This window comes from Grampus griseus (assembly GCF_964374135.1).
Source record: "Grampus griseus genome assembly, chromosome: 9".
In the NCBI taxonomy this organism is placed as follows: Eukaryota; Metazoa; Chordata; class Mammalia; order Artiodactyla; family Delphinidae; genus Grampus; species Grampus griseus.
In genome coordinates, this window is record NC_139003.1 from 58,727,807 (window position 1) to 58,750,197 (window position 22,391).

At 40.5% G+C, this 22,391-nt stretch overlaps 1 protein-coding gene across 2 annotated transcripts in view; it reads left to right on the forward strand.

The window, feature by feature from the left end:
* Positions 1-22,391, forward strand: part of DYNC1I1 (dynein cytoplasmic 1 intermediate chain 1) — a 337,047-nt gene that overhangs the window by 80,930 nt on the left and 233,726 nt on the right. For both annotated transcript variants that reach the window (XM_082661450.1, XM_082661449.1), the window contains one exon: positions 13,241-13,356. In XM_082661450.1, coding sequence (XP_082517576.1) covers positions 13,241-13,356 — 116 coding nt within the window. The remainder of the gene's footprint in view (positions 1-13,240; positions 13,357-22,391) is intronic.

The window sequence follows — 22,391 nt, forward strand, 5'->3', positions numbered from 1 at the left end:
TTTTGAGCAATTTGATTATGATATACCTAGATGTAGTTTTCTTCATGCTTCCTATGCTTGGGGTTCATTGAGATTCTTGGATCATTGGGCTTATAGTTTTCAACAAATATGGAAAAATGTGTCCATTATTTTTTCAGAATTTTTTTCTATTCTCTCTTCTTCTGGGGACTCAAATGACATATATATGAGGTAACGAGGTTTTCCCACAGTTAACTTGCTCCATCTACTTTTCCTTTACTACCTGTGTTTTATTTTGGATAGTTTCTATTGATATATTTTGTCTTCACTAATCTTTTGTTTTGCAATTTCTAATATTCCATGAAGCCTACTCAGTAAATTTATAATTTCATACATTGTACTTTTCATCTCTAAAAGTTCTATTTGTGTCTTTTAAAAAAAAATCTTCCATTGTTTCTACTCGAATTTTTAACACATGAAATACAGTTTTATTAACTAATATCCTCACTTGCTGTCCCATCATCTGTATTAGTTTTGGATCAGTTTCAATTGATTGACTTCTCTCTTCATTGTAGTTATGTTTTCCTTCTTCTTTGCGTGTCTGCTGATTTTTGATTGATGTCAGACATTGTGAATATTACTTGGTTAGGTGTTAGATATATTTGAATTCCTATAAATCTTGAGATTTGTTCTGAGATACAGTCAGTTCACTTGGAAACTCTTTCAAGTCTTGTTTTTATGATTTGTTAGTTGGGACTGGAGCAGTACTCAGTCTGTGGCTAATTAATTCTGCTATTGAGGCAAGACCCTTATGTGCTTTCTATACAATGCCCCATACATCTTGAGGTTTTCCTGCCTGGGAACAGGTGGCTGGGAACAGGCACATTCCTGTTCCTGTGTGAGTGCCCAGAACTGTTACCTCCAATTCCTTCAGGTAGTTCTTCCCTTGGCCTCAGGTGGTTTCCTCAGATACATGTGCTGATCAGTACTAAGCTGAATCCTCAGGGGTATCCTCTGAAGGTGTAGGTTTTCTCTTTGTGCGTTTTCTTTTCTCTGTTATTTTGTACTGTAAAGTCTAGCTGCTGTGGTCTCCCTGGACTCTTAGCTCTGTCTCCTCAACTTAATGAGTCTGCTGGATTTCACTTCGGTTCTCTCCCTGCATCACAGATGGCCTTAAAACTCTCAGTGCAGTGAGTATGGGGAACTATAGGACTCATCATACGTTTCCCTGCTCTCATGTATCCCTTTACTTCATTGCTTGACCCTTAGTGTCTTGCAAACTGTTGTTTCATTCAAACTGCTGTCCTTTTTTTTGATTGTTTCAGGTGGAGGATAAATCTGGTCTCTGTTCCTCCATCTTGGCCAGGAGCACAAATGGTTCACTTTTGTATGCTTTGTATGTTAGCTATGTGATCAGCAAAACAAGTGGCAACATAGAGAAATTAGGGCGAAAAAAAAATAGCTTCAAGAAAATTGTAAATCAAGTGTAACTCATTTTTCACCAGGCAGCTGCTTATGAAAGTACCCAAAATACTTTTATTTCTTAGGCTATTACAATAATTGAGTGAATTGAAGATGGTAGAAGTAAAAAGTGAAATAATGAGATAAAAAGAGTAAGTTAAAAGATCATGGGATAGAAAGTTTATATTGACTGGGAAGTGAATAAATGTCATTGAAATTTGGAGTTGCAATGAGCAAGTTTGAGGAAAGGGTTATATTTCAAATGTTTTTTGTTGTCTTATGAAGGGAACATACGGGCAAATGCCACCATGAGATTGCCAGTCCTTAGGGACATGTGTTGAGTCAGCAAAAGGGGAGTCGGGGAGGGAGACAGAGATTCTCAATAATGAGCAGACATCAGTGAGTAATGAGAGTGTTTTGTGGACCTTCACATCAAATTGTTAAGCTCAATAACATATAGGAATATTTAGTGGCTTCTGATTTTATTGAAGCCTCACAATTATATTTCCTCTATGTCTTAGTATATTAAACCCTTAGTAGGGTTTTTGAAATATTTGGAAGCAAAGCGAGAATGAGGAAAAACTGAAGCCGTGAAGGACTTGGCTGTTCCTTCCCTCAGGGAGGAACTTAGAGGTTCCTTCCCTCAAGGAGGAACTTAGAGGTTCCTTCAGTCCTTGGGAGACTTTGTTAGAAGGTGGCGGTGACCTCTTCTTCTCTCAGCCTTCTCTTCTGCCTCTTGTTTTGGCTGAAAGAGAGGGTATTACTCCTGAATCCACCACGCACCATCCCAAACTGCTGTGGCAGAACAGAGTGATCACTCTGTTAAGAACAGAAGTTAAACCAACTCTCTAAAGGCACCAGAAAAAACACGTATCCTTCAAGATGGTGGGAGGTGTTTGAGAAAGTCTCACCTGCCAGTTCTAGAGGTCTTTTCATGTTTTCAGGTTATTTTCATTTGCCTAGCAGAACAGTAATAATCTCATTAGCCTTTGATAAAGTAGGCCTCTTTTGGCTTATTCTCCATGTTTTTTCAAATGTTCTTATGCATTACGTTTAGATCTCTGGTTTCAATTAATTTTTAAGGTTTCCCATGGACACAGTGCCTGCAATTTTCTTGAGAATGATGTGCATTGTATTTTTATCAAACTGACAATCTCTGCCTTTTCAATAACACCTAATCACACTTTCTACAGAAATTAAAATATGAAATAGCAGTTTGGGGTGTGTGTGTGTGTGTGTGTATCAGAAGGTAATGGTAAAATGCATTTCGGAATCTTTACGCATAGAATGAATTCTGACCCATGAAAAACTTCAATAAATTGGTTTTAACAGATCCAATAAAAATTTTGTCACAAGAGAGGGAGAAAACACTTTGTTTACCTCTTATAATATTCCTTTATCAAGTCCCCAAACATTTCTTGAGAGCTGTTACCTGCTCGACTTTGTTCTCTACCCTCAAGAACCTTGAATAAGCAATTATGGGATATTTTCTGTTCCACACTTGCAGCTGGACTTTCATAAAACAATATTCCTTTTATTATTCCGTTTCAGAAAAATTAATATGGTCAGTTGGGAGGGATGTATGCTTATAGTTTGGTACTCAGTGACTTAAAGATTTCTGTAATTTTATAGCTTTATAAAGTTAGAAGTTACAACTTCTACAGAAGGTTTTTCATAAATACCAAGTCAATAAAAGGCCAATCTACAAAATTTTTATATCATTGTTGTCCTTTATATGCAATACTGGAGAAAATGCACTTCCGTACCTTCTGATCTTATAATCCGGAACTTTCAGTTTCCTTTGTAAAGTGGGCACTTGATAGCAGAACTCCCACCAATATTGCCAAGCTCTGTTATAACCATGACTATTTTGATTCCTCTCATCCTGGGAGTTTGCAAGATTTACTTGTGTGATGAAGTTTAAGGCAGACCCTTTAACTGTGCCTGTTGACTGAGCCAGACTTGACATTTGCTTCTGTTCAGGAAAAATGGTTTAGCTGCCAGACTAATATCTCTGCATAGTAAGAGACAAATATCATCGAAATGAGATAAATACTTCCTCAAATGATTTTTTAAATGTGAACATAGAAAATGGAAACTGATCCTCCTTGAGGTAATTGGAAAAGGTCAACCATCAAGCTGCTTCTCAGGCCTTGGAGAAAAGCACCCACTCTGAACAGAAGGGATAAATTGTGTGTGAAGGGGCTTCAGTGCTAGGCTCATGTCCTGCGTGTGGTACCCCATCTCCACCTTTCCTCCGTGTGGTGTCCCATTCTCGAATCTAGGAGCCAGTCCTCAGTATGTCACACCTAATTACACCAGTATACAGTGTTGGGAAAACAAGTTGACCTTTTGTCATTTTTAAGAACTTCTTTCATATTTCATGAGTTTCTATGTCCTTAGGTCTCTATATGCTCTTCTTCTATGGATGCAGTATTTTCCCATGTGGCTCTAGGTGGGTGGTTGCCAGGACCACATTTTCTGCTTTGTCTTCTTTTCATAGCTTTGGTCTTAAACTTCATACAATTGGAAAACTCCTCACTATAAACTCATCCACTGAGGTACTCATTTTTATCCCAAAGCAGAACTTTCTCGGGATTCCCCGATGTCTTCCAGTTACACTACTTACTTTCTTCCCATAAGGCATGAAGCCTTGATATAATCCCCAATTTATTCCTTTTCTTTCACCTTCCATACCAAATGAACGGCTTTAATTCTTTTCCAGCATCACCAAACTACAGCATTGTCTTTCTGTTCCCAGTGGCATCACCACTGAGTGCCTTCTTATCACCCGGGACCACGTTTCCACAAATCCAGTAGTCATTCCCACTTTGATGTAGTGCTTTGCCTGGATTCTTTGTTTAGTTACTGAACCCATCCGGCCTCTGTTTGTAGATCCTTTCTCAGTTCCCCGTTTTCTCCACCTCAGCTTCTGAGGCCCCACGCATAGACTCTGGTCGCTCATTTGTCAAAGGGGGAAACTGAGACTCCATTCTTCACATAGTTGCCTCACTTTAAATGTCTCTTTGAAGCCGTCAGCTTGTTAGTAACGTTCAGTAATTCCTCATTGTCTACAGCATAAAGTGCAAGATCTTTAGCCTGAGATTTAAAGCCCTCTAATCATCTGGCCTTAGTGTACCTCTCTAAATTTATCTTCCACTGCTACTCAGTGTAAAACTTCTATTCTGAAAACCTGGTCTTTCAGGCATAAAATGGGAATTCAGTCTTTAGATCTTTGCATATACAGCGCCTCCTCCCTGGAGCACCCTCCTCATTCCTTTCTACGACTGAGTTCTGCCTATCCTTCAAGACTTAACACCAGGCCTTTGGTTCTCAGTGAAACTTGCTTCATTTACCCAGACACGTAGTGATCTTCCTATTATACTCTCCTGTCCCACTGATCATGTGAATTGCTCATGTTGGCTCTTATTACCTTTCATTCTTATTTGCTTTTTGTTGTATATGTTCAATCTCCTCATCCTCTCTTTATTGTAAGGATCTGGCATGGTTCTGTGCTTCAGAAATGGTTTGTGGTTGCTGATAGAGATGTTGGCTGAAGTAGTTCCTGTGCCAGTCGTCAAGTCCTTTGTGGGTACCCACATAAAATTTTTGGACAACGAAGAAAGTGACACCATTATCACTTTCACTGTCTTAAGGGGCTCTTCTTTGAGAAACCTCAAGGAATTTTATAAGCAGCACCAGGAGAAGAAAGTCACTGGTAGCACCATTAATGTGTGTTGGGGATGAAATACTCACATGCAAATAAGCAGGAATAAAACCCAGCAGGGTTGAATCTGGACCCAGTGCAGACATTCTTTTATTCCTTGGCCTTGACCTACTTTGGCATCTGGCCAAATAACTCTTTGTCTCTGGGAACATCTGCTCCTGGTGTTATCTGCTTGACTTCCAGGTTTCTTCCCTGCTCCAGAGACTGCCCATTAGTACAATGACCCCTCTTGTTTCCTGGCTTCTGATCTGAGCTCCTGACTCTGCCACCTTACGGCCCACACTTCTGCCACCAGGTTTAACCAGTGTATCCTCAACATTATAATTTCCAGTCACTGAACACTATGAGACTGCTCTTCAGAGACCATTGTTGAGAGTCTTCGTGATTCACAATTTGTAAAATTGGAAGAGTTTCTTAGATGCTTGGTATATTCTTATTGTGGCTTTTCTTTGTCTTCACATAGGCTCTTGTACTGTGACATTAAAACAGAAATTCTAGTGTGAGGGTAGTCAGCGTCCCAGTACTGGTGATGGGTTAGAAGATGAATCATCCACTCTCATATACGTGCATCTGTGAGGATCAGCTGATGGCATCTGAAATCTCCACAGCAGCCTCTTGCTTAACACTTTAGTAGTCTGGAGCCAGATCTCCGATATTACTGGGTTCCCTTATGAGTCCAGTAGAGATAGTACCGTAATATTAGTGCAGTTTCCTTCACTTATTTGAGTATGAAATGCAGGAACATCAAGTTTGCTGTATAGAATTCACTGTGGTCCAAAATTAGAGCATCAGAATATGAGTTGTATTGTGTCTAACTGATTCGGGAAGGATTTGATGATGCTAATGCCGGTGATGGATGACATGCTCAGGTGCTCTGAAGGCTTTCATGACCCCTGGGAAGCTCTCAGGTGATGAGGTGCCTCCTCTTGAATCTATCCTCCCACAGTCAGATTTGGCTACTGCTTGGGGCCCATGGGCATCACCAAGGAGCAGTATTCATGACAAAGCCTTTCTCTGCTCCCCTGCTCAATCTTGCCACTGAACGTTAAGAAAAATTAAGCATGGTCAACTGGATATCCATATGCAAAAGAATGAAGTTGAACCCCCCTACTTCACATATATGGAACATTAATTCAAAATAGACCAGAGACCTAAATGTAAGAGCTAAAATTATTAAACTCTTAGGAGAAAACGTAGCTGTAAATCTTTGTGACCTTGGGCAGTGGTTTCTTAGATATTTCACCAGAAGCACAAGCAGCTAATGAAAAAATAGATGAATCAGACTTCATTAAAATTTAAAACTTTTGTACTTCAAAAGGCACCATCAAGAAAGTGAAAAGGCAACCCACAGAATGGGATAAAATATTTGCAAATAATATATCTGATAAGGGTCTAGTATCCAGAATATATAAAAATCTTTCACAACTCAACAACAAAAAGACAAATAACCAAATTTTAAAATGGGCAAAGAATTTAAATAGGCATTTCTTGAAGAAAGATATGTAGATGGCCAATAAGCACATGAAAAGATGCTCAACATCATTAACCATCAGGGAAGTTCAAATCAAAATCCCAATGAGATACTACTTCACACAAACTAGGATGGCTGTAATGCAAAAAGACAGATAATAATAAGGGTTGACAAGGATGTAGAGAAATTGGAATCCTTGTATACTGCTAATGAGAATGTAAAATGGTATAGCTACTTTTGGAAAACAGTGTGGCAGTTTCTCAACAAGTTAAACATAGAATTACCATCTAACCCAGCAGTTCCACTCTTAGATATATACCAATTCAAAAAGAATTCAATTCCAAGAGAATTGAAACCATACACCCACACAAAAACTTGTACACAAATGTTCATAGCAGCATTGTTCTTAATAGACAGAAATGGAAACAACCCAAGTGTCCACCAACTGATGGGTGGATTAAAAAGAATGTGGTATATCCATACAATGGGATATTATTTATCAATAAAAAGGAATGACATTCTGATACATGGTATAATGTGATGAACCTTAAAACAAACTAAGTGAAAGAAGTGAGACCCAAAAGGTCATATACTGTAATATTCCATTTATATGAAAGTAAACAGAAGTAGATTAGTGGTTTCCAGAGGCTGAAGGAGGGAGAATTGAGGGAGTGACTCCCAACGAGTACAGGATTTCTTTTGGAGGTAACGAAAAGTTTGTGCAATTACAAATGTGAGGTTATACGAGTTTGTGTATGTACTAAAAACCACTCAATTGTATACTTTAAAGGGGAGATTTTACAGTATGTAAATTTTATTTCAATTAAAAAAAATTAAGACAGCCTTGATCTTAAGTCTCTGATCAGAGAGCTCTGCTTTTTGATCCTTGCCATCCCAAACCAACCCCCACCCATATCTTTGTCGTGTCAAAATCATTTTCCTGGGCTTCCCTGGTGGCGCAGTGGTTGAGAGTCCGCCTGCCAATGCAGGGGACGCGGGTTCGTGTCCCGGTCTGGGAAGATCCCACGTGCCGCGGAGCGGCTGGGCCCGTGAGCCATGGCCTCTGAGTCTGCGCGTCCGGAGCCTGTGTTCCGCAATGGGAGAGGCCACAACAGTGAGAGGCCCGCGTACTGCAAAAAAAAAAAAAAAAAAAAAAAAAAATCATTTTCCTATTTAATTCTTAAAGGCAGCTTAACAGTAGTTTCTTTGAAATCTAGTTGTTTTTGTTTTTTTTTTTTTAGCACTGCACATGTACGCATGAAACAGTGACTGCATATTTTCAGGTCACAGATGCAGTGACATCAGAAGCTGAAGTTCTGTTGTTCTTGGCTTTCAAGGGAATATAGGTCTTTTCAAAAATAGGGACAAAAAAAAAAATAGGGACAAAACCAGGGTGTCCCACTTTGGTAGATAAATCTATACTTTGCAAGTATTTATTCTCTGTATTATTAAAAATAATGTTTAAATATTAACTGCATTTTAAAATGTCAGTAAGGTTTCTCTTAAATTTTCCTTCATCTTTGAAATGGGAGAAGAGCCAAAGAGTTTATATTTCTTAGAATTCCAACTGCTATGTATATGTTTCTCATCCTTTTATTTGGGAGTAAGTCTGTACAACCCGTAACTTTCTTCCACGTTGGTAGACATCATAGACCATGATGAAGTCGCGTTTTGAGCTTCATCTTCCTTGGATAATGAAACTCTGAAAGTAGCTAGGAAAGTCACGCTAACCTTCTGGTGGATAGGCAAAGACATTACAAGTAAACCAGAAAGGGGAATGGAGACAGTGATTCGTGTAAGGGAGTTTTTTTCTTCTTGTGATGCATAATGTCTAACTGAGGGCAGGTGGACAAACCTGAGTGAATTAGGCTATGCTAGTGGTGGATCATAGATCGCAACACCCTGAGCCCTGGCAAATAACCTTCTCAAACTTCACATACCTTCCATTTTTGTTCTTTATCAAGACATGATAATGTTTCTTTTCTGAAGAAACATTTCAACTTTGGTGCAACATGGCTTTGCTCAGCCAGCTTGCTCAGCCAAGTTGACAGGACCAGTTGGAGAAGAAGTCTCTGGGACTTTTAGTGGGGAGTCCAGCCCTGGCCCAGGGAGATGTGGGCCCCATGTCACTTTAGGACCAGGCCAGGTCAGCGAGTAAGGGATCCGTGGTTCCATTGCCCAGCGTCTCTGGGATCCCCTGCCTGACATTTTAGTTTTAGATCTAGGATAGACCCTTGTGCCAGGCCCTTAATATTTTGCACACTGCAGTCTGACACTCATCCTCTTACCCTCTCATCTTTGTTCACCTTTGTTCCCAGCCTGTCTCATAGAACTTTATAAGCTTGGTCAAGAGATATCATCTCCGCTCTGTGGGACTGAGGCCTCATCCTCTAAGCTGCAGGATGGAGAGGCCCAAGTGAATCTAGAAACAATGAAGCGTCTATGTCTACACTCTAATATTTCTAAATCAGTGGTGCTCAGCCTTTAGTGAGCGTCCGAATCACCGGTGGGGAAGGTGGGGGTGGGTAATTAAAACACAAGTTGCTGGACCCTATAATTTAATAGTAATACCATGGCTGCCATGGCGTAGATAATTGAATTCTCAATTTACATTTCTGCATCATGGCTTCTTTCTCCTCCTTGCATTCTTCTCTTCTTCCTTCCCTTTCTTCCTCAAACATTTATTTAGTGCCAGCTCTGTGCCTGACACAGAACTAAGCCCCAGGGTACAGAGATAACTCAGGGATAAATAAGTAAGTTTTAGTCAAGTCAGACATGAGAAGAGGACAGTGACATGTAACAGGGGCTATAGTGGAAGAGAGAGAGAGAGAGAGAGAGAGAGAGAGAGAGAGAGAGTGTGTGTGTGTGTGTGTGTGTGTGTGTGTGTGTAGTGCCGAGGGATGAGCTTTGCAGGAGGGATGGTGGGACAGCGGAGAAGGTATCCCAGAGTCAGAACAGAAGAGCCTGCATGAAATTTAGAGCCTAATTAGAAGGAAAAGGAATTAGAGTAGCATTAATTCTACAATACAATGTGGCCTTTCCCCCCCCTCCTTTGCTAAGTAGTTTAATTTGCACCCTTGAATAAAAGAATTATGAGCTGGTAAGACTGAGCAAAAATAAGAAACACAATGCTCAGTGTTTGTACTTTTTTTTTTTTTTTAAAAGAAGATGTTGGGGGTAGGAGTTTATTAATTAATTAATTTATTTTTGCTGTGTTGGGTCTTCGTTTCTGTGCGAGGGCTTTCTCTAGTTGTGGCAAGCGGGGACCACTCTTCATCGCAGTGCGCGGGCCTCTCACTATCGCGGCCTCTCTTGTTGCGGCGCACAGGCTCCAGACGCGCAGGCTCAGTAGTTGTGGCTCACGGGCCTAGTTGCTCCGTGGCATGTGGGATCCTCCCAGACCAGGGCTCGAATCCGTGTCCCCTGCATTAGCAGGCAGATTCTCAACCACTGCGCCACCAGGGAAGCCCAGTGTTTCTACTTTTAAAGAAAATAACTACTATATATTTCCTCTTGTAGACATAGTTATATGATAATTTTGTCAGATGATAAAATTGTAGAAGTATCTTAGGGACGCTCAAAGTCTCTATCACAGGTTTGTATGAATGGATAGATCCTTGATCAGTTGAGACGTGCAGACCCTAAGGCTGGTCTGGGAGAGACCCATAAGCGGGGACACAGTTGGAGAACACACCTAAGAGGAAGGTCTTTGCCGTGGAAGGGCGCCACCTTCTGCCAGACTTTCTGGAACAGCTAGGGTGGGAACAATTGTGTAGTACTCACACCACTCTAAGCAAAGTTTTGAAAACCGAGAAGTTAAAGGAAAACCAAATGGACTCTCCCAGGCAGCCAAAACCTACCCATGTGCCATACAAAGAAATTAGGGGTGTGATTCTTATGTTTTACTGTCAGAGATAATCTTCGAATCTACTGTTTTAGAAAATCAGTTTAGAGCATTCATAAATCTGCCTTCTCTGATTTTTTGAAACAAATATAAGCATTATTATAATCAGTCAGAAAGATAGAAGTAGAGCCACCTACTATGTGCCAGACACTAAATTAAGTATTTTACAAGTATTAGCTTCATTTAATCTTCATAACAGTTCAATGATATGTACCCATTTTATAGATGAGAAACATGAGGCTTAGAGGGGTTTGTCACTTATCCAAAGCTTTTACATACCATTCAGCTGGTAAGTGACAAAGAGGGGATTTGAACCCAGTTTCTGTGTGAGCACGTGGCTTCACCATTATGCTATGCTGCCTCACTAGTTGGTTTCAGTTTGCCTTGTGGATTATCGAATTACAGATCAGCTTCCCGTTGTCCAGTGCCTATGGCTGGTCACCCAGCAAGATAGGCCTACAGCTTACGCTTGCATCTTATTAGCAAGAGGCGCTGGAATCCCTGGCTGCAGGTATAGGTGTTTCTTAACTGGACTGTGGAGATCTTTGGGCCTCACACAGATGCCCATGGAAGTCTAAACTCCAGGGTGATCTCTCCATGCCGGGTGTGACCCCATTTTGAATTGGTGGTGGTACATTACCAGCCCAGTACATTTCCTTTCCATCTCTTTGCCTAAGATGAAGATGAACCTCTTGGGGCCTCAGAAAGATGCTCCAGGCTATTAAACAGCAGAGGGGGCTTTGTCTCAAGCAGTCCTGGGGTGTCTAGTCATGTTTTCTTTTTCAGATGCTTCAAGAGAGACCCATTTCAGGAAGAAAAACACTTCTTTAACCCAAGAAGGACTTAAAATAATACCTGAATTTCTTGCTTTGAAACCTTGAGCCTTTTACCTTGTTTGGTAATTTTGTTTCTAGTATATTTTGTGTGTTTTCCCCTAATTCTGTGTGAGAAGGTTTGGAGGAAGTGCTGGGTCCCCAGCCTGACCCTCGTGTACGCTCTGTGGTCCAGACATCTGAGTGAGTGAGGCCCACGTGGCCCAGGCCTGAGTGGAGCTTGGGCTACAGTCGTGCTTAGTGGAGCCGCAGAGACAGCCAGCTGGGCTTCTTTCTAAACCAGCCTTAGTTTGTTTGTATCTACTCTGTGCTCATCTTAGGTTTTACCTCAATTTTAGTGATTCATAGAAAAGAAGAAATTTTTGTTTTCCTAGAAATTGTACATGGAAATTCCCAGCTGTGGTATGCATCTTCTTTCATTTTATTATTACTACTACTGAAAAAAATACAGTGAGTCTGTGCCATTGCTAGTAATAATTTAAAAAGTAATACGAAAAGGGTATGCTTCTATTGATCCTAGAGAGCTAGGGAATGTGGAATTGTGGCTAAATGGTTATGTTGCCTTTCTCTCTCAGAGAGACACACACATACTCTATTTCCTGGAAATTTTAAAGAAATATAGTAAAATATGTCTGATACTGATTAAATCTATATACTAAAATAATGTTTCAGAAACTTTTAAAATATATATGTGTGTAAATTGTGTACATATGTATATATAACATGTACGTGGCATATGCATTATATGTATGTGGTACATAGACATTACCCATACTAATCCTAGTACTAAGAACTAGTAATATCTCCATTTTACAGTTGAGGAAACCGAGGCACAGAGAGATTAGGTAACTTATTCAAGATCACACACATAGTGGTAAGTGTGGGCTAGTCTGTGATTAGCGACCACTCTGCTGCCTCCAGGAGTGGATGTTTCCTGGGTGACGCAGGAGGCACTTCAGATCTGGGGGGTAGCTCAGAGCTCACCATTAAGAACCTCAGGTAGGAGTTTGACTTGGTGGCAAAAGCACTGGACCAGGACTCAGGCCAACAGAATTTCCTCCCTGGTTCTACCATTTACGAGTTGCATATACTTGGGAATGTCTCCTACTGAATCTCACTTTCCTCATCCGTAAAATGGAGATGGTGATAATCTGCCCAGAAGCTTCATAGCGGTGTCATGAAGACAGTTGACATGATGGATGTGAAAGACATCTGAAAATTCTTGATGTGCTCCATAAATATTCAGAAAGGATTTTTTTTACATGGTCACGGCTCATTTGGGAATTCTAAACGAAAACTTTATCATTCTTAGCCCAGTACCCTTTTCACTCAATTTGTGCTATGTCAGCGTATCTTTAAACAAATTCACATGATGATCTGTATTAGTTTCTTTTCTGGAGAAATGGGAGATGTTATACTCCCCCTTGGAATATCATCCTCTCATTACTATTATAGAGAACAAATTACTCCACTAATCATCTCTTTTTTCTTCAGATTTGAGAAGCGTTACTTTTCTTCTGTCCCTCTTGCCTAAGGGACTAGAATCCTGTATTACAAATGAAAATTCCCTTTATAACCTTTAATCAAGAAAAATCAGAGTTGCTCAGAATGGAGGGGTCTCATTTGAAGTGGACAAGACCTGGTTTTGCAGATAGAAAAGCTGAAGGTCAGCCTGAGGGACCTATCTGACACCACCCTGCAACACAGGGGCAAAGTGGGCCAAAACCCCAGTGTCCAGACTTGCAGCCCAGGGCCGGTTCAACTTCATGACGCTGCCCCTTGTACTGAGAAGCTGTGGGTATTTGGGGTTTGTTTGTTTTATTCCTGATAGATCTTCCGCAAGGAATGCCTTCCTTCTCTAAGCGTTTGTCCTTTGTTACTTTTAGACGAAGACTGCATAAGCTGGGTGTGTCGAAGGTTACCCAAGTGGATTTCCTGCCCAGGGAGGTAGTGTCCTACTCCAAGGAGACCCAGACTCCTCTGGCTACACATCAGTCCGAAGGTAAACTATGTCTTTTGTTCACTTTCCATATGATCTCTGGAGAAATTGCCAGGGAGTTACATCCTTCTTGTTGATTTCCTGTCTTACCATAAGACAGCTTCACAGGACACGAATATAATGACACACCAAAAGCTTAAGTCTCCTTTGACTCTGGTTTTGGAAACGCTGGAGAGGAAACCCAGTGGTATTCCTCCAAAGGACCCATGAACTTTAAAATGGATAACTTAATGAGGCCACAGTTTGTCAACACTGTGTGAGGAGGGGGAAAATCACCGAAGGATAATGTAATAGAAACTTCTCTGAATTTTATTGATAAGAAGAGTGTACATTAAGATTCAGCATTTGCAGGAGTCAGCAAACTGTAACCAACCACCTATTCCTCAAATTAAAGTGTTTTGGAATACAGTCATATCCAGTCCTGCATGTCTGTATGACTGCTTTCTTGCTGCGTGGTAGGGTTGAGTACTTATGACTCACATGGCCTGAACTCTTTACTGTAATCTGGTGCTTTTCCGAAAAACTTTGCTGACCCCTGACTTGCTTTGCCAATTCAGATGGCAACACGCTAGAATTTCTTACCACGATTTAAAAAGACTTTCCATGCGATCTCCGTGTGGGTGAATGGGAATTCACTCCATGCTTCCTTCGTGCATACCTGAAAATATCAAGTGGAAAATGTATGTGCAAATCCCAATAAATTGTGAAAATACACTAATAAGAGAAGTTGAAGCTAATCAATCGAAATGCTTCCTAGAAGTCAGAAATTACACCAAAGCAAAATTACTCCAAAGCAGGAGCAGGAGATGTGTGCACTTAAAATAGGATAAGTGAAGGTTGCATTGTTAGAGAATATAGCACTGTTTTTATAGCTAAGCAAATTCTCTTTTTACTTTGTTATTTTATTGTCTGGTGTGGTGAAGAGGATGTTAGCATTCTGGGTTCATTGTTGTTGTGTAGTAAATACTGAACAAAAGCCACGAAAATGAAAAATGATTCGCATTCCGTCCTTGGTTTACAGCATATATAAGCCAGTGCACTTTGGTTTGTGCAAGTTACAGAGCTTTTCAGTTTTGGTTTTAAACACGTAACATCAAAAGACAAGTGAAATTGGATTCCTTGAAGTAGAGCGCTGTCTACAGGCCTTCTGAAAACCTTTCTTGGGTAATGCTGTCTGGCGTGGTGATGATTCTTTGGTAGCAGGGCCTCTGTTTTTCACGTGATAAGAAATGAATTTTAGAAGCAAACAAGTAGCACCCTCTGGTGGTGGAATTTTAAACCAACTCTTTCAATGAACTTGAGAACTGTATATTAATGTGGCAGAAAATACAAAGTTAGAAAAGCCTTTGGGAGTTCACCTAGTCTATCCTTGGGCCTCTAGGCAGATCAGGAAGATCATTAAAAATAACCTCGTCACCCAACCAAAACATTTGTTTGAGTTAATTTGCTGCCAGAGGTATTTGCAGAGCTGTAGCCTGAGGTATGTTTATTTAGCCCCAAATTTGACCCATAACATAAAGTTATACAACTGAAATAGGAGAAGGAGTGAATTATTTTTTGGAAACGTGTAGACTTTAGATATTGGAAATGGTACAGAAATATTTACAAGGGAAGATAAATTAAGGATGAAAAGGCATCAACTCTAAACTTTTAAACTGGAACACATCAAAAGGAGAAGCCTGGGCATTCCATTTTATTACTGCAGAGAGAGCTTGGGAGCCCTCATTATGCTGTGGTCCAAGCAGCATGAAAGAAGGAATTTATTTCTCAGCTCTTGGCAGAAGTTCTTTCTGTTTTGTTAACAGGACTCACAGAGGGTTTTTATGGTGATGGGTGTTTTGATGGTTCAAATTCCACAATACAGATTTGAACTCAAAGTGAGCTACCGTAGCTCTAGACAGTAAAGCAATCCCCGATGGGTTTAGACAGGAAGAACTTTGGATTTGAGTTCAGCAAATCGTCCTCTCAGCACAGAGGATTCCTTGACCTCTGGCTGCCCGGTGTTGTCCAGCCCCTGGCTGACGGGGGTGGGTGCCCCATGCTTGCCTTTCACCTGCTGAGTGAAGTGGGGAGGCTCTACCACGTGGCGGGTTTGGATTGGCTTCCAATTTGGGAGCTTGGGCCATGGCAGTGTTTTCATGACAACCGCAGGCGTTCAGGGTCAGGAAACAATGAACTACCGAATTTCATGACACAATGAGGCTCTTGGATGGATAATACGTAAAGCTGTGGTGCGTGTAAGATCTGTTTTAGCTCATTATTGCCCATGGTGTATGAAGGAACGCTGATTATTTTTGAAGTCATTATGTGACTATGGAAAATTTAACAATATTCAAACTGTTGATCTCAGAGCATTGATCTATTCTACATCTAATGGAGTTCTTATGCGTTCAGTTTTTGACATGTTCTCATTTTACTCTTGAAAATGAAAGGGAAGGTACTTTGGACTTGCCCAAGCTTAAGCTTCTCTTCTCCACTATGTACTGTAATGAACATTCTCTTAATTTGTGATCGTAATGACCTGTTATGTATGAGAAACAGTCCAGAGAATGATTTAAGACCTGGAGATTTAGGAATGAGGTCCGTACAAACACTGGTTTTTCAGTACAAGTTTAGATCTTCCCTCTCTGCTTAGGTCATTAGTTGCAGAGAAAGAAGGCTGAGAATAGGTAACAGTGATTTGGGGAGCAGGATATCTCTATCTCCAAAACACTTTAAACACGTGCTTCTTATTCCCAGGTCATAAGAAAGGAAAAAAATAATGGTTCCCTTCCAAACTACGTCTGCTTTGTGTTATTAATATCTTGCTGGACTGACCGTGAGGTCCTGAGGTTCGTTAGGAAGCCAGTCTTCTGCATCTTTATTATAGTGGGAAAGTGACTGGCCCATACTAGGCTTCCAACAGATGCTGTTGAATGACAAGGATGAGGCCAGACATCTTAGAAACGCCAGGTTCTGCAGTGGCCCCTAGGAAAATGAGAACTTCTTAACTTGCTGGAAAAATGTAAGCCAATCTGGAGGGAGGAGGAAGAAACTTACATAACCTGTTGATCATTTGAAGAGTTCTCTGATCTTCCTCTTCTCTTCGTGATATCTTTTTTTTTTTTTTAATTTATTTATTTTGCCTGCGTTGGGTCATCGCTACTGTGCGTGGGCTTTCTCTGGTTGCGGCGAGGGGGGCTCCTCTTCATTGTGGTGCGTGGGCTTCTCATTGTGGTGGCTTCTCTTGTTGTGGAGCACGGGCTCTAGGAGGCGGGCTTCAGTAGTTTTGGCTCATGGGCTCTAGAGCGCAGGCTCAGTAGTTGTGGCGCACAGGCTTAGTTGCTCCGCGGTATGTGGGATCTTCCCGGACCAGGGATTGAACCCATGTCCCTTGCATTGGCAGGCGGATTCTTAACCACTGCGCCACCAGGGAAGCTCCCGTGATATCTTATAAATTGGAACTTAGTGGCCCCGTGTTGGCCACCCCCCTCTCTTGACTTCCCTCTTATGCCTTGTTTCTTACATCCAAGAGAGACCAACCCACTTGCATTTTCCAAGGCACCGTGCAGCCTCATGCCTCCACAGACTTGTACTTACTGTCTCCCGCCTGGAATGCCATCTCTCCTGTTTGCGTTCCTTCCAGACCAAAACCAAGGGACAGCTCCTTGGTAGTTCTACTTATGATTGACGTCTCTCCTTGTACCATGGGCATAGTCCATCTTCCCCTTATCAAGCTATTATTTAATTTATTTAATATATTTAATTGTTATTTAAATGTCTTCCTTTTAGATTGGATCTCCGTGAGGGCAAGGTGTGTGTGTGTGTGTGTGTGTGTTTTTTTTTTTTTGGCAGTACGTGGGCATCTCATTGTTGTGGCCTCTCCCGTTGCGGAGCACAGGCTCCGGACATGCAGGCTCAGCGGCCATGGCTCACGGGCCCAGCAGCTCTGCGGCATGTGGGATCTTCCCGGACCGGGGCACGAACCTATGTCCCCTGCATCAGCAGGCGGACTCTCAACCACTGTGCCACCAGGGAAGCCAGTGTGTTTTGTTTTTTAACTTTTATTGGAGTGTAGCTGATTTACAATGTTGTGTTAGTTTCAGGTGTACAGCAAAGTGAATCTGTTACACATATATCCAGTCTTTTTTAGATTCTTTTCCCATGTAGGCCATTCTCTACTCAATACAGAATATTGAGTAGAGTTCCCTGTGCTGTACAGTAGGTCTTTATTAGTTATCTGTTTTATATATCGTAGTGTGTATATGTCAATTCCAATCTTCCAATTTATCCCTCCCCGTTTTACCTTTATGTTTAAAATATTTTTAGCCATAAGTTTATTTTCTACATCTGTAACTCTGTATCTGTTTTGTAGATAAGTTCATTTGTACCCTTTTTTTCAGATTCCACATATAAGTGATATCATGTGATATTTGTCTTTCTCTGTCTGACTTACTTCACTCAGTATGACAATCTCTAGGTCCATCCATGTCTCTGCAAATGGCATTATTTTGTTCTTTTTTATGGCTGAGTAATATTCCATCGTATATATGTACCACATCTTCTTTATCCATTCCTCCATCGATGGACATTTAGAAGGTGTGTGTTCTTTACCTCCCTGCCCAACACAGTGCCTGGCACAAAGAAAGGGCTCAATAGATATCAGTGGAAGAAGTGAAGAATGAAATGATTCTAGACGAATAAGAAAGAAGAGAAAATGCTCATTGTATTCTGGGGAGGATGGAATATGATCCATGCGTTAAGGCTGCACTGGTTTTATGGGGTTTTTAAGGAAAAGTCATGAGAGTGTGTAAGGAGGGGAGTTCAATGTTTCTATTTCCACCACGCCTGTATTTCCGTCCCGAGGCTGGTGCAGGCATTACTGCCGTGAACATGACACAGTTATGAGAACTGAAGGAGAAAGTCACCAAGGCCACCTGGCTTGGCCCAGGAAAGAGCAAAGCAGTCACCAAGTTCGTACTGTGCAGAGATACTGTTTAGAAAGTACTTTGAGTTTGGAACAGGTGTGCAGGAAGGTTGAGGGGAATTCTTGGCTGCTTGAGGGGAATTTCTACCTTGGCTTCCCATCCTCTCTGGCATATGTTCAATATAGATGCTGCAAATATAGAGATAGTTTCCCAGGATAAACTAGTCCAGCACTGCCCAATAAAAACATAATGAGCCATTATTCATTTTGGTAATGTTTTATTTAACCTAGTATGTTTAACAATTATTATTCTAACATAATCAATATAAAAATTATCAATGAGATACAGTACATTCTTTTTTTATATTATATTTTCAAAATTTGGTTTGTATTTGACACTTACAGCATATCCCAATTCAAACACTAAATTTCCCTTGGAAATACTTGAACTGTAATAAGATTTCATAAAATTGACAATTGAAAAAGTAAGTTCATATACCACTGTTGTTCCAAACATATTTGAAAGCTGTTCAATAATTGTATCAAATATTTGTTTTTAAGTTTAAACTTAAATTAATTAAAGTTAAATTTTAAAATGCAGTTTTTTCGGTTGCATTAGTCACATCTCAAGTGCTCAATAGCTGCAGGGGGTTGTTAGTGGCTCCTGAATTGGACAGCTCAGGTCTACCATGACCCCTCATGATGCAGGTCAGATGCTGAGACCCACAAGCCAGGCTGGTCTCCACTTTACCATGGCTGGGCAGAGGGGCTTGGGTGAGGAGACCTCCCTGACGTGTAGAGAACTCCTCTAGGTAAATGATGACTTTGTAGATGCTCCTCCTTTTTGTGAAGTCAGCCGTATCCAAGCAAGCGTTAGATGATTGGACAGAATCCAAGTTGTACCCCCAGCAGGGTAAGTCCTCCAATAAGCCTCATCCTGTCATATTAGAGGCAGTTGTGAGAACCCCTATGGGTTCTCCCTTCATGGTCTGCAGTTTAGAGACTAGAATATTCAGTCCTTCTACCCTGTCTTCATGCTGCCCAAAGGACTTCTAAAGACCGTGTATGACCTCCTTGTTAGTTATCTACACTTCTCCTGCTCCCCTGTCCTTCTGCATGAAGTGATGAGAGATCAGAATTAAGATTTGAGTTCTAAACTGCAGATAGTTGAATTCTAAGGCCTCCTACACCTTGGTGGTCCCAAGAACATAATTCTTTGATACAAAGTTGCCCAATAAAGACATCTACCGTAGGATCTAAGTGGAAATATTTACTTGGAACCTAAAGTTTGAAATCAGACAGTTCTTAGAGATATAATTTCCCAATGGAAGCCAATCCTGAAACACCTGGAGATGACTTGGGAGAAAACAGAGTATGGTGTCATAACCTTGACTCTCCAACTGGATATCAGTTTCATGGACCTTAACACACTTTCTCTGAACTTACTATTTAAAGAACCACCATGTGTTTTGTGACAATCCATGGTGGCATCTGAATGCAAATTAAAACTCCCTAGTGAAGATGACACACCTAATCTTATTTTTAGCTTCTGTTTTTAAGATAAGAACTGACACTATTCCAGAGAGATAGTGACATCTGCCACAATTTGCTTCCTTAGAATATGCCTGCTATTTCCCTTTTGACACTTGGTTAAAGTGTTAATCCTCTCTCAGAACAAACTGTAGAGCCTCCAGGCCCATTGTTAACAAGATCAGGGATTTTGAGATCCTCTCCTGGGATATTAGTTTTCTTTAACAATGTTAATCTCATATCATCTTGGCAAGACTCTTGAAAGACAAAAAAAAAAAAAAAAAAAAAGGGTGGGGGGCTATCTAAGGAACATAGACATTTCAGACATTACTTTTTAAGTATTATTTGTATCAAATAGACAAAATTTTCTAGTTAAAAAAAATTGTTTTCTCTATCTCTCAGCCACCTTTCTAGCTATTGGTCAGGAGAGCTTTCATGGTTTAGTTCTTGATTTATATTAGACACTAAAATAGATATTGGCTTAGACTGTAGCTGGTCTTGATATTCCAGAAGAGAAGCCTCAGGCTAAAAGTTAATTTATTTTTAAAAAGTACTTAGTGAGAGTGCCAGAGATGGTACAATCAAATCTCAGTCAAATAAGCTCATTTTAGCCTAAATATTCCTTCCAATAAAAAAACAAAAGGGTGCTTCGTGACAACTCAAAATGAAACCAGAAATGTAATAAAAAGATAAAATGCAGAGCAAGACTTGCTGCCGGTGGGCACTGTCTTATTTACTATACCTCTGTAATCTACAGGTCTATAGAGAGGGGAGGGCCATTGAGAAGACTAGCCCTAGAGCATCCTGTGAACTTTAGGCTCAATATAGGATTATATCTTGGCTACAGTACTGTACTAGAAAACAAACTTATATTTTAGGAAGATGGTTTGAGAATTTTGTTTAAACATGAGTGAATCAATTAAACAACATATCGCAATCTCTAGGCCACCAAGGGTTAATGTGCTTTGTAAACTCATGGCATTCAGAAGTGAAAGATTTTGCATAAAATAAAAACATTGTCCTTCTAATATTGTTTCGATGACTCCATCCCTTTAGTTTTTCATACAACTGGAAGGTATCTTTAAAAACCTCTTCAGAGCAGGAAGATGAATAAGAAGCTTAACTGAAGCTAAGGACCTGGAAGCTCATATTAACACAAAAGGGGCTGTGAGATTTTTGTCTGACTCCAAGGCTCACACATTGCAGGTAGATGATCTAAGCACGTTTTACTAAAAAAAGAACTAATATTCAAATTATAGACCTAATATCAAGTTAATATGTAATCATAGATCACTGATTGCTTCTCCCAAGTTCATTTACGTATCCAGTTTCCTTGATCTCCAAGGCATCCCTTCTCATAGGTCCTCATCCCTGGTAACAGACACATTGATTCTGTGTATCACCAGTGCCTGCATAGTGCCTAATGTTTGGTGTGGGAATGAATGGATGACCTGGCTTAGGTCATAGAGTTGCCTCAACTGTTCGCCTTATGAGCCAGATGATGGAAGAAATGAAAGAGAAGTAGGTCAAAGAGTAAGACCCTGGGAGGAGCTGCGCCAGAATTTATAGTTTCAGACACTATAAACTATGGTTAACTTAAGCAGGAAAGAGTTTGAGTAGAAGGATATTATGTAAATCACAGAATCAACCTGAAGGTTGAAAAGGCAGGCTCAGAAGACAGGCAGAGAAGCTAATTGTCAAGAAGATAGCCCAAACTTACAGTACGTAATATTTCCAGTAAGTCTGTGACCAGTGAACCTAGGAGAAGCATGCCAAGCAGGGGGAAAACATCCAGGATAAGCAGTTCTTCTAGTGAAGACAATTGGATTCCCCACTACACAATAGAAAAATGTGATCAACCTGGCTGGTTCTTCTTTCGAGAAGATCAACCTGGCTGGTTCAATATTGGGAGTTTCAGTTGATCTCTGGTTGGGCAAGTAGCCAAGGCATCTTGAGTTGGGGCAACTGTGTCCTTGTATGGCCTAGCTGTACATACTTGTAGCTATAGATACTTTATGAGTCCATTGAGCAAGTACTTGTGCAGCTGGACACAGGAGAATGACTGGCGTTGTAGAATAGAATGTATCAACTCTTCCACCTGATTATTAGAAGCCTCCTTCACAGTGCATAAATTTTCTAAAAAAAAATTTTACTGCAGTATAGTTGATTTACAGTGTTGTGTTAGTTGTAGGTATACAGCAAAATGAATCAGTTATACATATACATATATCCACTCTTTTTAAAATTCTTTTCCCATTTAGGCCATTACAGCATATTGAGTAGCATTCCCTGTGCTATACAGTCGGTCGTTATTAGTTACACAGTGCATAATTTTTGATTGTACATAAATATTCTGTCACTGTCAGTCTATGTTGAAAGGTCCCACCACATACCTCTTTCCTAAATCTTTTGCCATTGGTAGCCTCTACGTGTGATCTTTCAGTCATTGCTCATGGCTTAGTTTTAGATAGAGTGTTTTCTCAGTCTACTCTTCCAGCTCAAGTGGGAAACGAGATATGCTGATCAAAACTCTTTTCATCCGAGTGGAATTGTAGTGGTTTTTCTTTTCCACTGAACTTTAGGCCTACGCCTAAATGGAGGT